The sequence below is a fragment of the Podarcis bocagei genome (assembly GCF_964188305.1).
Source record: "Podarcis bocagei genome assembly, chromosome: 8".
NCBI classification, from domain to species: domain Eukaryota; kingdom Metazoa; phylum Chordata; class Lepidosauria; order Squamata; family Lacertidae; genus Podarcis; species Podarcis bocagei.
In genome coordinates this window covers 6904389-6916798 of record NC_138133.1, presented here as the reverse complement: position 1 = coordinate 6916798, position 12410 = coordinate 6904389, and the positions used below count along the sequence as shown (strand labels likewise).

The window sequence follows — 12410 nt, the reverse complement described above, 5'->3', positions numbered from 1 at the left end:
AAAATCGGTCCAGTATACCTGAAGGAGCGTCTCCACCCCCATCGTTCTGCCCGGACACTGAGGATCAGTGCCAAGGGCCTTCTGGAGGTTCCCTCGCTGCGAGAAGACAAGTTACAGGGAACCAGGCAGAGGGCCTTCTCGGTAGTGGCACCCTCCCACCAGATGTCAAAGAGAAAAACAACAACCAGACTTTTAGAAGACATCTGAAGGCAGCCCTGTTTAGGGAAGCTTTTAATGTTTAATAGACTATTGTGTTTTAATATTCTGTTGGAAGCTGCCCAGAGTGGGCGGGGTATAAATAATAAGTTATTATTATTATTAATATTATTAAATTGCCAGGCTTTAACATTTTGCCAGCCTTTAACTTCTGTCTGCAAGATGCCTTTTGAGAACTTTGCCCTGAAAGGCAAGTTCGATATATTTAAGCTAAGTTTATAAGAGGCTACACAACTGTTTTTTTTCTGCTATGAAAATGGGCATAATATAGGTGTCTTTCCCTCCTGTGGGCAAATATCATCTGGCAGGGGACACTGAGCTGGGAGAATTCATTGAATCCCCTTCCCTCCTTCTGGTGCTACTGCTCCAGGCTAACTAACCCTTATTTACAGCCTAGTGGCATTTTACACACACACACACACACACACACACACACACACACACACACGGAGATCTAGTCATGGGTCTTCCTGGTTGCATATTTTGTCCTTCAGAAATGATACGGAAAGAAGCCCATGGTACACATATCTAACACCTAACCTAACTGATCTGCCGAGACAATAAATCAGATCAAGCCAGAAGGTTTTCACATTTTTATTGTAAAGCTTTGGGAGGGCTAATTACAGTGGAGTTTGTCATCTGACAGCTCAGCAAACAAACAGAATGGAAGAGAACAGAAAAGGGCTCACGAGGTGTCATGCTCACTGTTCCAAACAAAAAGGATTACAAGGGAATCAATTGTGCTCATGGTGCCTGGGGAGAACGAAGCCCCGGGCCCAAAGCCTTCCCAGTGCAAGGGGAATGCATCACATTGAGAGCAATACAACCTTAGCAAGAGAGGCAGCGCCTAAACATAGGTCACCATCTGAAAAATAGTTGGGTACTCTTTATTCTGCCGTAGGATTCCTCCTTTTAGAAAAAGCTACACCTGCATGTACATAAAACTGTACAAAAAACAAGGCATCACAAGCAAGGAACTGAAATCTCATATAAATAGAACCAACACGAAGAGCTACAAAGGGGTCACTTGGCTCCATCTTACACAGCTGGCCTGTGCCTGGCCTCCCACCTTTGGTTTCACCCCTGGCTTGTCCTAGTGCAGTGCTCAAAAGTGTCCTTCCCTCCCCCCTCGCCCTTCAATGTGCTTGTCTAGCCCAGGACCCTTGAGCTCCTCCTCCTTCCCCACCCCATCTCTGCGCACATAGGCTCTCTCCTTCTGGCTTTGACTTGTGCAAAATGAGCTTCTCCTGGTGGCACCTGGGCTCTGCACCACCCTGTGGCATCTCCCTATTCCGTGGCCTTTCAGCCCAATGGCACTACCGCTGTCCCCCCAAAACATCCTCACCTCTTCTGCCGCACGCGGGAGGCAGCTATGTCTTGAACGTGGCTTTCCTCATGGTTTTCCTTCATGGGACCAGAGACCAAGCCCCCTTCTCTTTCCTCCCTCCGCCTTCTTTTATCCGATTTTCCAGGGGCAAACCAAGAGGGAAGAGGTGGAAGACTTTACACACACACACTCGCACTCACACGCGCACACACACCATGTCAGATACCACCAGATACACCAGTGTGGATTGATCCGGCCTGTCATTCACATTCACGTATCGGCCTTTGCCTAACTAAGAAGGGGACAAGCAACCCTAGCCTGCTTGGTACATGCTCATTTTGCTCCACGGAGCCCTGTGGCCAATGCATCCAAGGATGGGAGCAGCGTTCGGCTGAGGGTAGCCTTAAAATGCCCGTTGTCAAGCGAAAGGCCTGGGCTTTTCCGTTGTGTTCTTTTTGCTTTCTTTCAGCAGGCCCAACTTATGGACAGGCCTATTTGAATGTCCCATTCCATAGGCATTTTTATTATTATTATTAAAAATGAAATAAGGTAACCTTACCTGGGAACCACAGGTATTCTCTGGTGAGTGAGCCTGGCTCCCATCTATGCCTTCCACAGCAGGGAAGGACTAATATGGAAGAGCAAGAGGGTCCCGCCCCCTCTCCACCTTAGAGTGGCACTTTAAAGTGTCTGGAAAGGACAATGTATGGTTCAGGATGGGTGGCTGAAATCCCTTTGATCCCTGGGCAGAGCAGATATAAGCTTGTGTTTGAGTGGGTATGGAAAGAACAGCCATTTCCAGCTCCTTTGAGGTCAAAGCTCACCACTGGCCACCCAGCCTCTTGGTACCAGAATAAATAGGTAGTGCAAGGCGCCCCCTACCATCTGTGAGTTGCTTCTGGACCAGCCCTGAGTCTCAGAGAGTGTAGGCAACAGAACAGGAACGTCCTTTGCTCTCGTGCAGACTGCAAGTCACCAGGGATCTCAAACGGAGGACTCTAGTACTGAGATCCAGACACCTAATTCTCTGGTTGGTGGCAGCCATTGAAGGAAACTGCTTGTTTGCTCTGTTCTGCACTTTGGTGTCACCAGTGCCAATGGTCAGAAGATGATAGTTTAGCAACCTACTTGGTGGGAGCCAGATGACACAATGGGACAAGAGGGTCCTATAAAGCTTCTGGCTCTGGCCTGGCTGTTCAGTCTTGGAGACTGCTCCTCCCCACCTACCTGCTTCCAGACTGTCAGCCCGGACACACATACACACACACACAACTGTACCACAAAAGCTAAGGAGAAGTATCCCTGCAGATACCACGAGGTGCTTCCCCCCCATCTCCCCAGATCCATGCAACAGAGAAAGTTGAACAGAGACACAGCAAAGGGTGACGACCAGTCTGCCTCCTGCAGCCCAGCTAAGAAGAACACATCCATGACCCATGGCAAAATGTGGGGAGGGGGCAGGGTCTATGGGCACCAGAAGAACCAAGTCCAATGCAGGGACCAAGAGGGCTGAGCCGGGCCCAACAAGTATCAGTGGTCAGGTGAACAGAGGTCCCACACTGGAGTTTGTACCAATGAATGTTGTGCGGGACAAACAGTTGTATCCTCCATTGCCATGCAGATTGGAGTGAAGCCCCACCGCTTGCAGGGTGGACAGGTTGATGGGCAGGGATGGCCACGAGCTCTTGGCTATATGGAGCCAGGTCCAATTAAGTCAGGACACCTACGAGCAACTGAAGAACCAAGTTACTTGAGCAGCCCGTGGGTGGCTGGAGGTGGAAGAGTGCCCCTCGCCCAGTTGGGGCTGGTCTTTTCACCCATCCAAGGGGACAACCCACTGCGGGGATCAATGCTTCCAAGGGTAGTTCCATGATTTGTTATAGGGCCCTGCTGGAACCACGATACCACCAGAGAGTTCCTATGTGGCTAAACCTGTGGCACCCAAAGAGAACATTGGAGCCCTTGAGGCTGGCTCTCTGGTCTCAAGGCAGAGGGAGGGAGGGGGGTGACTCCAGCATACAGAGGCCTCGTGGCCCCCAATGTGACCCTGAGTCAAAGCTCCATTCACAAAGGCAATGGTGGCTTACAGGCAGACTTTTCAAAGGCCGGGATCATGGCGCTGGGGCCCAGTGACCCCATGGGAGTTCCCTGCCTCGCGTGAGGCAGAAGAGATACTGGGAAGTTAGGGGGTTGGACGTCTCTTCCACCTTTCCAGCTGGCCTTAGCTCCACTGTCCAGGGGGCAGGGGCACAGGAGGACCAGATGGAAGCCACAACCAGCAGCTCTAAGGCTCCTCCTCCTCCTCACATGTGACGAGAAGAGTTGCTGAAGTCTGGAAAGAGATTGGGGTTGAAAGCTCTGCAATGCCCTTCCTCCCAGTCCTGGTGACCGGCCAGAGCTCTCCCCTCACCAGCCAGTGCCCCATCCTTTTTACACTGCGGAAGGCGAGGGTGGGCTGCTTGGAAGCACTTGCTCCCATGTGCTCTTCTGTGTGGTGAAAGATTCAAGCTGGAAATTGCTCCCTGTGGTTTTGTTTTGTTTCAAAGTCTTTTTGTTTCAAGGACAATAAAACTTCTGATCAGGCAGGACGCAAATGTCATTCCTAAGATTCATATTTACAGGAGTCTACAGTAACAAGAGAGGCAGCTTTTCCCCCTGGACCTGTGCCAGGTGCCCTTGGCCCTGTGCCCAATGGACTCCACCAAGTCTACGTGGACCTTTGGTAACTCAGCCCTTCCCCCCACCCCCAGCCCTGAAGCCATGAGGCCAAGCCCTCTTCGCTACGTTCCTCTCTCCCTCTTTCCAGGCATCTAGGGACCACTCTACTGAGAGCTTGGTAATTCATGTTGACATCGGTTCTCTTGCCCTGGGAGCAATGAGTTCATAAAAAAGTGTTCCTGTGCCCAGGGCCTGGGCAAGGCATTCTCACCTGGCAGGCACAGAACCACCAATGCGAGCGATAAAGCATCACAGTTTGAAAAGTCCCTTCTTTTTATTCTTCTTTGAAATCCAGACACTGGTCTGAGGTGTTTCGCAGGCACCTTCCACGGTCCTCTTCATCTCACAGGTAGATCTCCCGCTTGGCAGTTTGGGACGATGGTGTGGTGGCTGCCTGGAAGTCCGAGGTCTGGGTCAGAGGGATTTCCTCCATGGGGGAGTCCTTGCAGGGCTCATGGCTACTGTTGGAGAAGGCACTGTACGTGGGGAGCAGGTGGAGGTTAGCCATTTTGGTGTTGCGCTCTTCTGAGAGTCTGGGGCTGCCATTCCCAACTTGTTCTTGACTCCCTCTGTCTTGATAAGGCACAAATGTGGAGAGTTTGAGGGCGTTCTTGGGCCTCCGGCTTGGAGAGGACTGACCTGGCATCCAGCAGGTGTCAGAGTGACCAAACTCTGTGCATTCCCGGGTGCAGTTCCCTGTCATGGCTACGTCAGGAAGAGGCCGGAGATCTGCAACCACAACAACAACAAAAAGGAAGGAGAGGGAGGAGGATTAAACACGCATAGAGACACAGTGCGCAGTGTGAGAAGCTGCTATGGCCAAACTTCAGGCAAATCATGCCTGGGAGTACACACCCTCAGGAGCCATCTTCCTCACCTGTCCTTTCCATTATTCCAGTGCTGCAATACTCACAGAAGAAGTACCAGAAGTGAGGACTGGAGCAGAGGCAGAGTTAGGGAGCACCACTGGTTCAGACACTCTGGGCACAGAGCCTTGGGGGGGGGCACCGCTAGGATGCAAGGCGAGAGGGTGCCAAATTTTGGTGCTGCGCAGGGCGCCGCTGAAAGTTGAGAACCCAAGGTCTGCAACTGACTAGAGACTCAAGCAAAGCACTAGCCCTCATGGGTTAGGTGAGTTGTATTACTATAAAAGTAAAGGGACCCCTGACCATTAGGTCCAGTCGTGGCCGACTCTGGGGTTGCAGAGCTCATCTCGCTTTATAGGCCGAGGGAGCCGGCGTACAGCTTCCGGGTCATGTGGCCAGCATGACTAAGCTGCTTCTGGCGAACCAGAGCAGCGCACGGAAACACCGTTTACCTTCCCGCCGGAGTGGTACCTATTTATCTACTTGCACTTTGATGTGCTTTTGAACTGCTAGGTTGGCAGGAGCAGGGACAGAGCAATGGGAGCTCACCCGGTCGCGGGGATTCGAACCGCCGACCTTCTGATCGGCAAGTCCTAGGCTCTGTGGTTTAACCCACAGCGCCACCCGTTTCCCATTGTATATGCCAGGCAAAAAGACTGAGGCCTGATCCAGACAACAGAATGAGGCTGGACTGATATATAACCGAGTCCAGATGGGGCAAAATGAATGCTAACACTTCAGACTGTAGATGAGGGATCAGATGTGTGACTACTCTTCTACATTAGGAAAATCTTTACATGCAGAAAACACAGCAAAGGAGAGAAAAGGCTAGAGAGAAAATTTCTCCCAAAAGGTTTTGGTTTTTTACCTGCAGATATATTTTTTTTAAAAAATTGGCATTCCTCCAACTTACAGTCTGAAATGCCTATACAGTCTACCTCCTCCAGGATTCTTTCATCTTATTTTCCTTCATGTGCAAACCAAGCCTATAGCTTAGGCCAGTGTAAAGAACTCTGTCTTTCTGTTTACCTCTGGTTTGGTTTGTTTTTTTGCACATGTGCATATGCACAAACATACCCCCGACCCCACACCCTACAGGATCGTAGTACCAGTTTTCATTTCAGCCAGATTTCCTTTATTTGCCAGCAGAGCCCACCTCTCCTTCCCAAGGGGGCACCAAAAACCAGCGGCCGCTCCCCAAGGTGGCAGCTGCTCCTCTGCCTAGGCTACAGCTGACGTGGACATAGAAAAATAAACATATATATGTATGTTGCGATGAGAATATTTCCATGCACAGAACTGAACCCTAGATGCCTAAGTACTTGCAAGGCACCTCACTAGTATTATGGTGCAGAGGACGGACTTGAACTTCAACTAGGGAAACCTGGATTTAGCTCCCAGCTCAGCTGTGAAGGCTGCCAGGGGACTTGGACAGTCATTCTGTCCCATGCTGGCCTATCTCGCAGGGATGCCTAGATGGAAAAGAAAAATTAGCTCAGACTACTTAAATAAATTATATGTTTCTGCTTTTGGGTGCTTATTGCTTCTGCCCAACTGTAGCTGTTTGGGCCAAAGGTGCCTAACAGATCTCTCGCCATGCTTTTATAAAAAGAATTTTTCATTGGGGAAGGGCATTTTTAATCATGCAAAAAGGAGGGCTTAGCCTTTCATTAAAATAAAATCCACACTATGAAGCAATATTGTGACAAATGTACTTTAATTTAAATGTGATTTTTTTAAAAAAATAGTATTTACATTTAAATAAAAGCACCCAGATTTTCAAAATAACTGCATGCCCGAGATGATATTTTCTGCATTCTGCGCCATCGGAATTTCCATCCATAATGCTTCTCCCCCCCCCCCCGCTGCCCCCCCCAGAAACCTGTGAAGCTTCAGTGGAAGGGGATGTGCTGTGTTTGGTTTTTTCAAATGATTCCATCACCTGCAATTGCTTGCCTTTACTAAGAAGGGGCACAGAATGGGCGCGGTGGGCCAAGGGATCTGTGCCCTGAGGGTGAAGAAGCAGGCTGGACAAACAGAAAAGTGGCGACACTTTGAGCTCACTAGAAGGGAATTCACAAGGGCTGGAGGAGGAGAATTCCCCACTACTATACATGCTTAAAAATACCCTGCAATATCTCTATTTATGGGCCCATTCCTGCAAGCTCAGACACCAATTATCCACGCTAATTATTGTCACTACCAATTAAGGAAGGACAAGTCAGTCTAAGATAGTGTGTGTGTGTGTGTGTGTGTGTGTGTGTGTGTGTGTGTGTAATATCTTATGGAAATTTGCCCTGTCCCACTTTAAAGTTGCCCTAACAACTTGTAAAAGGCTATAAAATACTGGTGTGCTGCAGACTGCAGGCAGATACACTATCAATAATAAAATAAAATAAAATAAAATATAAAAATAAAAATAAAATAAAATATAAAAAATAAAATATAAAATAAAATATCCCCTTCTGCCACCCATCCTGAGCACTCCAATGCTAGCTCTGCTAATGTCCCCTAAGGCTTATGCTTATGCTTACCAGGAAATCGTGTTACAGCTATACTTCTGAATTCTCCACTGGTTCACTGCTTTGTCTCAAGGGATCATGTGGATCACCTTTCCTGCCCTCCCACATAACCACGCCCAAAATGCCAAGACTGATTCCTCTTGCCCATTGGCATTTTTGATATATACTATAATCGCTGCATAGGATTCACACAGATGGGGAAGCAGACTAAAACACTTTAATGAATAAGCAAATCAATGAAGAACAATAAAGATGGAAATCATGAGCTGAGCTCAGCCACCTCCCTTCCCCTTTGCTCTCCGTCGCCCAGAGATTCCAGCAACAACAGAGGGAAGGAAAAAGCAAAGGGACTGGATAATATATCTGCAGGGAGGCTCAGAACATGCCAGGATCCTCTTTTCCTGAGCTTTTGAAATTGCATCAGCTGTCGCCTGTTGCACTCTTTGCCCCCAAAAGCATGCGTTTCCCCAAGTCATGCAGGACTGAACGTTTCTGTTTGGTTTTGCCCCGTTTTTGGTAGCAGCAAAGCGGAAGCACCTCTCTCTCTCTCTCTCTCTCTCCTCGCACTTCCACCCACGCCAGTTTGCCAGCAGTGCCTTTGTTCCATCTCCCAAGGCTGCCTCCCAAATCATCTCCATGCTGCTCCAAGCGGGGCTGCGCTTCCTAGAGCCCCACGTCCATTGCCTCCCCGCAACCCTCTCAAGGTGTGTGTGTGGGATTCGTAGGTCCCTGCGCCCACGCTCTCCCTGGAAAGCCATGCACACCTACCTGGGTGCAGAGCCCCCTTCACAGTCTGCTCCATTCAGGGGACACTAATGAGGAGCAGAAAAAGGAGGAGAGGGTCACTCAGGATCAGGGCCGGATTTAGGTTGGATGAGGCCCTAAGCTACTGAAGGTCACGGGGCCCTTTCTATGTCCAGCTGTCCTTTGTCAACAACAAATTGTCGCTGTTTTTTGTGTTGAATTTATGCTATATGGTCATTTGTGGACCTAATAGGTATCTAATGCCATTTGCCACTGTTGCGGTATGTAGGTTTTATTTTCATCTTATATTTTGGAAATGTACGTCCAGTTTTTCTTTCCTTTAATTTTTTTGGGGGTCCCAAGAGAGTGGGGCCCTAAGCTATAGCTTGTTTAGCTTATACGTAAATCCGGCACTGCTCAGGATACGGCCCCACTCTCAACTCCCTAAGGGTTCACTGTCCCACCTACCCATCCAGCAATCCCATGGGGCTTTCACCACCAAAGCAAGGCAATGCTATCTCTCCAAGACCTGATCCTGGCCTCCCCCAGAAACAGCCAGTTCTGGAACCCATGAGTATTCTGATTCATATCAACACCTTTTACAGTCTTCTCCCCCCCCCCACCTTCTAAATTGACAAAGTTTGTGCTCCTAACCTGCATTTTCACACATCGAATCCCAAACTGTGGGCCAGGCACATTTGTGTAAAGATTAGAGGGATGGACTGGGCCTGGGGAGACCCAAACTAACAGGCAAATTAAGCAGCTGAACAGATTGAGCAGCAGGGAAAGCAGACAGCACAGACCACTCTGCCCTTTGAGCTAACAGATTCAAAGGTCCCAAGGAAACTACTGTATTTTTTTGCTCTATAAGACTCACTTTTTTCCTCCTAAAAAGTAAGGGGAAATGTGTGTGCATCTTATGGAGCAAATGCAGGCTGCGCAGCTATCCCAGAAGCCAGAACAGCAAGATGGATTGCTGCTTTCACTGCGCAGCGATCCCTCTTGCTGTTCTGGCTTCTGAGATTCAGAATATTTTTTTTCTTGTTTCCCTCCTCCAAAAACTAGGTGCGTCTTGTGGTCTGGTGCGTCTTATAGAGCGAAAAATACGGTAATTCAATAAAAACAGGCATGCAGGTGGAAAGGCACCTGGGGCGTGAGCCTAAGAACCAGGGCCAAGGCTTGTGAATCCAGGATCAGCAAGAAGGAGTTCCGGACTTCGTGGGAGCTGAGAAGTTGTTCCAACAAGTATTCACACCCACCAGCCAAGCTTTAAAGCTGAGGTAGGGTGCAGTCCTTACTCATGAGAATCTCTCCTTGCAGGTCTTGCCTCCAAGCAGGTGCTACATCTAGATGGTTGGATCTCCTGCCTCCCCATAGGAGCTGCCTTCCCCTGGGAGAGAGCGCTGGACCGGCCTCCACCTCTACATCCTGCTCAGTCACCCCAGGTTGTGGCTCAGAGCCCTCCCCAGACTCCGACAGCACTCTTTCCCCCACAGGAAGCGGGGAAGAGGGTGGAACTCCTGTCTCAACTTTGGGGCCGTACGTGTTTGGAGAGAGGGAAAGGCTTCCATCCAGGGGCATACGAAGTGGGAGGCGGTCTGCCCTGGGTGCCACTCTGGGGTGTGTGTGTGTGTGACAAGATGGCTCCTGCCCTCCCCCCCCCCCGATGTAGAACGGCCAAGGGCGCATGGCATCCGTACGGGCTGACGTTCTCTCGCACCATCCGTATGGGCTACCTCTTGCACGACGACTGCACAGGCTGCCGCGCGTGCGCGCTCCATACAGGATGCGACACATGCACAGTCCGTACAGGCTGCCACTTGCACGATGACTGTACAGGCTGTTGCATGAGCAGCATCCCATACGGACTGTGCATGTGCTGCATCCTGTATGGAGTGCGCATGTGTGGCATCCTGAATGGAGTGCGCATGTGCAGCAGCCCGTGTGGTCGTCGTGCAAGAGGCAGCCCGTACGGATGCCCGTAGGAGATGGTGCAAGAGAGCCGCATGTGCGCAATACGTACGGGCTACCCTGCCCCAGGTGCCAGAGAGGGTTCCTCCGCCACTGCTTCCATCTCCTCCAACCTCTGACTCATCTCCCTTCAGAGTCTGCCATCCGGGTCTGAGCTTGACGGTACTAAGATTGTAATGACATGGATGGGTCTTGCAAAGCACCCTAAGATTTCCACTGGGACCTTAGAAGTTTCTATTGGGGAAGAGCGGCTGGTGATTGCTTATTTGAGGCCTCTTATGAGACATTCTGCTACTTTATTTTATTTTTTTATTAAAAATTTTCTTGATTTACAATGTCTCTCTCTCGTATTCCCCCCCCCATGTAACATTTTTACAAATCAGTTTCATTTGTTGAGACATTAGGAAGAAAAGGGGGAAAGAGGTGGAGGGGGGAAAGGTGAGTGGGGGTGGGGTCGGGTGGTGATGTTTCTCTTTTACTTACTATATGTAGGGTTTGCTGTCAGCATTGCTTGTGCAGGTTCTTTGCTGTTCGCTTGTGTTCCTTTGGTGGTGAGAGAGGTTGGGGTTGGCCTAGGGTGTGGCTGTTCATTTGTGGTTGGCTGTGGTGGTCTTTGTTTTCATGTGTGAGTGGGGTGGGTGGGTGTTTTGGATCAGGTTAGCCATATTGATTTGTATGCTGTTGGTGGGTTTTTGTCGTTGTCTTGTTGGGCTGTGTATGTGATAAAGGGGAGCCATACCGGGGTGAAGGCGTCTTCTTCTATTTGTCCCCGTGTCGGTTTCAGTTTATTGGTTAATTTTTCTAGTAGGGCTGTTTCCCATACTATTTGGTACCATTGGTCCATGCTTACTCCTGACAGGTCTCTCCAGTGTCTGGCTGTGATGCTTACATTCTGCTACTGTTGACATCTATTACTGCCCGCACCGGTGCAGAGCATTTGGTGATGCATTTCCTGAAGGCACCTTTCCCCCCCTGGTGTTTGTTTCAAAGCATTTACTGCTAATGAGCTTTTCCTTTAATCTGCAGTGTGCAGTTACTTTTTTTGTATTTATTCCCTGACAGAATAAGCACCAAAGAACTCATAGTAAGCAGGATGTTCATCAATGGAACTTCCTGCCACTGTAGAGCAGGCAGCGAGATTGCTGTAGGAACTTACATCTACTGATGCTGCTAATCTTTGTTTTGCATTTGCAGCAGGAGGGACCCATAAAAGGAAAACGCTGCAGCTGGAAACAATATATTCCTTAAGCCCATTGCTAGGAATAATAGCTAGCTAGTAGAGTTGGAAAGGGTCCTGAGGGTCATCTAATCTCAACTAAAGCATCGTTGACAGATGGCCATCCCATCTCTGCTTAAAAGCCACCAAGGAAGGTGAGTGCACCACCTTCTGAGTCCATTCAACTGTTGAACACCTCTTACTGTGACTTAAAGCCATTGGTTGGGGTCCTCTCCTCCAAAGCAAGAGTGCTCCATCTTCCATGTGACAGCTCTTAATATATTTGGTGATGGCTATATTATCTCCTCTCAGTCTCCTCTTCTCCAGGCGAAAAATACCCAGATCCTTCAACCGTTCCTCATAAGGCTTGGTTTCCAGACCTTTGATCATTTTGGTTGCCCTCCCTACCTCAGATTCAGAAGCATTACAGGGAAAAGATCTGGAGGTAAATGCAGCAGGCAACAGGCCTGCAAACAGATCCCAAGTGAAGGAAAAGGAAGAGGCCTGTAAGGCATTGGAATTAATGGGGCTAAGCTAGTCATGTCGATTCATTTCAGTGGGTTTACTCTGAGTAGAAATAACATTGGCTACAACCCAAAGGTTTCAGGCATCAGTGGTTAAGATAGAAGGAGAGAGCATGCAGGTGGTGCAAAACAAAGACAGATTGTTTCAATTGTTTCTACTGCCTTGACGCCAACCCATTAAGCCGCCACCCAAGGACAGGTATTAAATCTCCCTTCTCTCTTGGCAAGCAAGCCTAGCAAAACCCTCAGGGTCTCCCTGCTTCTCCATCTTCTGTTTCCAGCCTAATCATGTCTCTCTTTCTTCCC

The 12410-nt window shown here is 49.2% G+C and overlaps 1 protein-coding gene across 3 annotated transcripts in view; it reads right to left on the bottom strand.

Moving 5' to 3' along the window:
• Window positions 1-794: 794 nt before the first annotated feature.
• PCDH1 (protocadherin 1) overlaps window positions 795-12410 on the bottom strand; it is an 88690-nt gene continuing 77074 nt past the window's right edge. For 2 of the 3 annotated variants that reach the window (XM_081206177.1, XM_081206178.1), the window contains exon 5: window positions 795-4990. In XM_081206177.1, coding sequence (XP_081062303.1) covers window positions 4605-4990 — 386 coding nt within the window. In that variant the 3' untranslated portion in view covers window positions 795-4604. Of the gene's footprint in view, window positions 4991-8417; window positions 8462-12410 lie in introns of all 3 variants that reach the window. The other variant, XM_081206179.1, reaches the window with a different exon arrangement.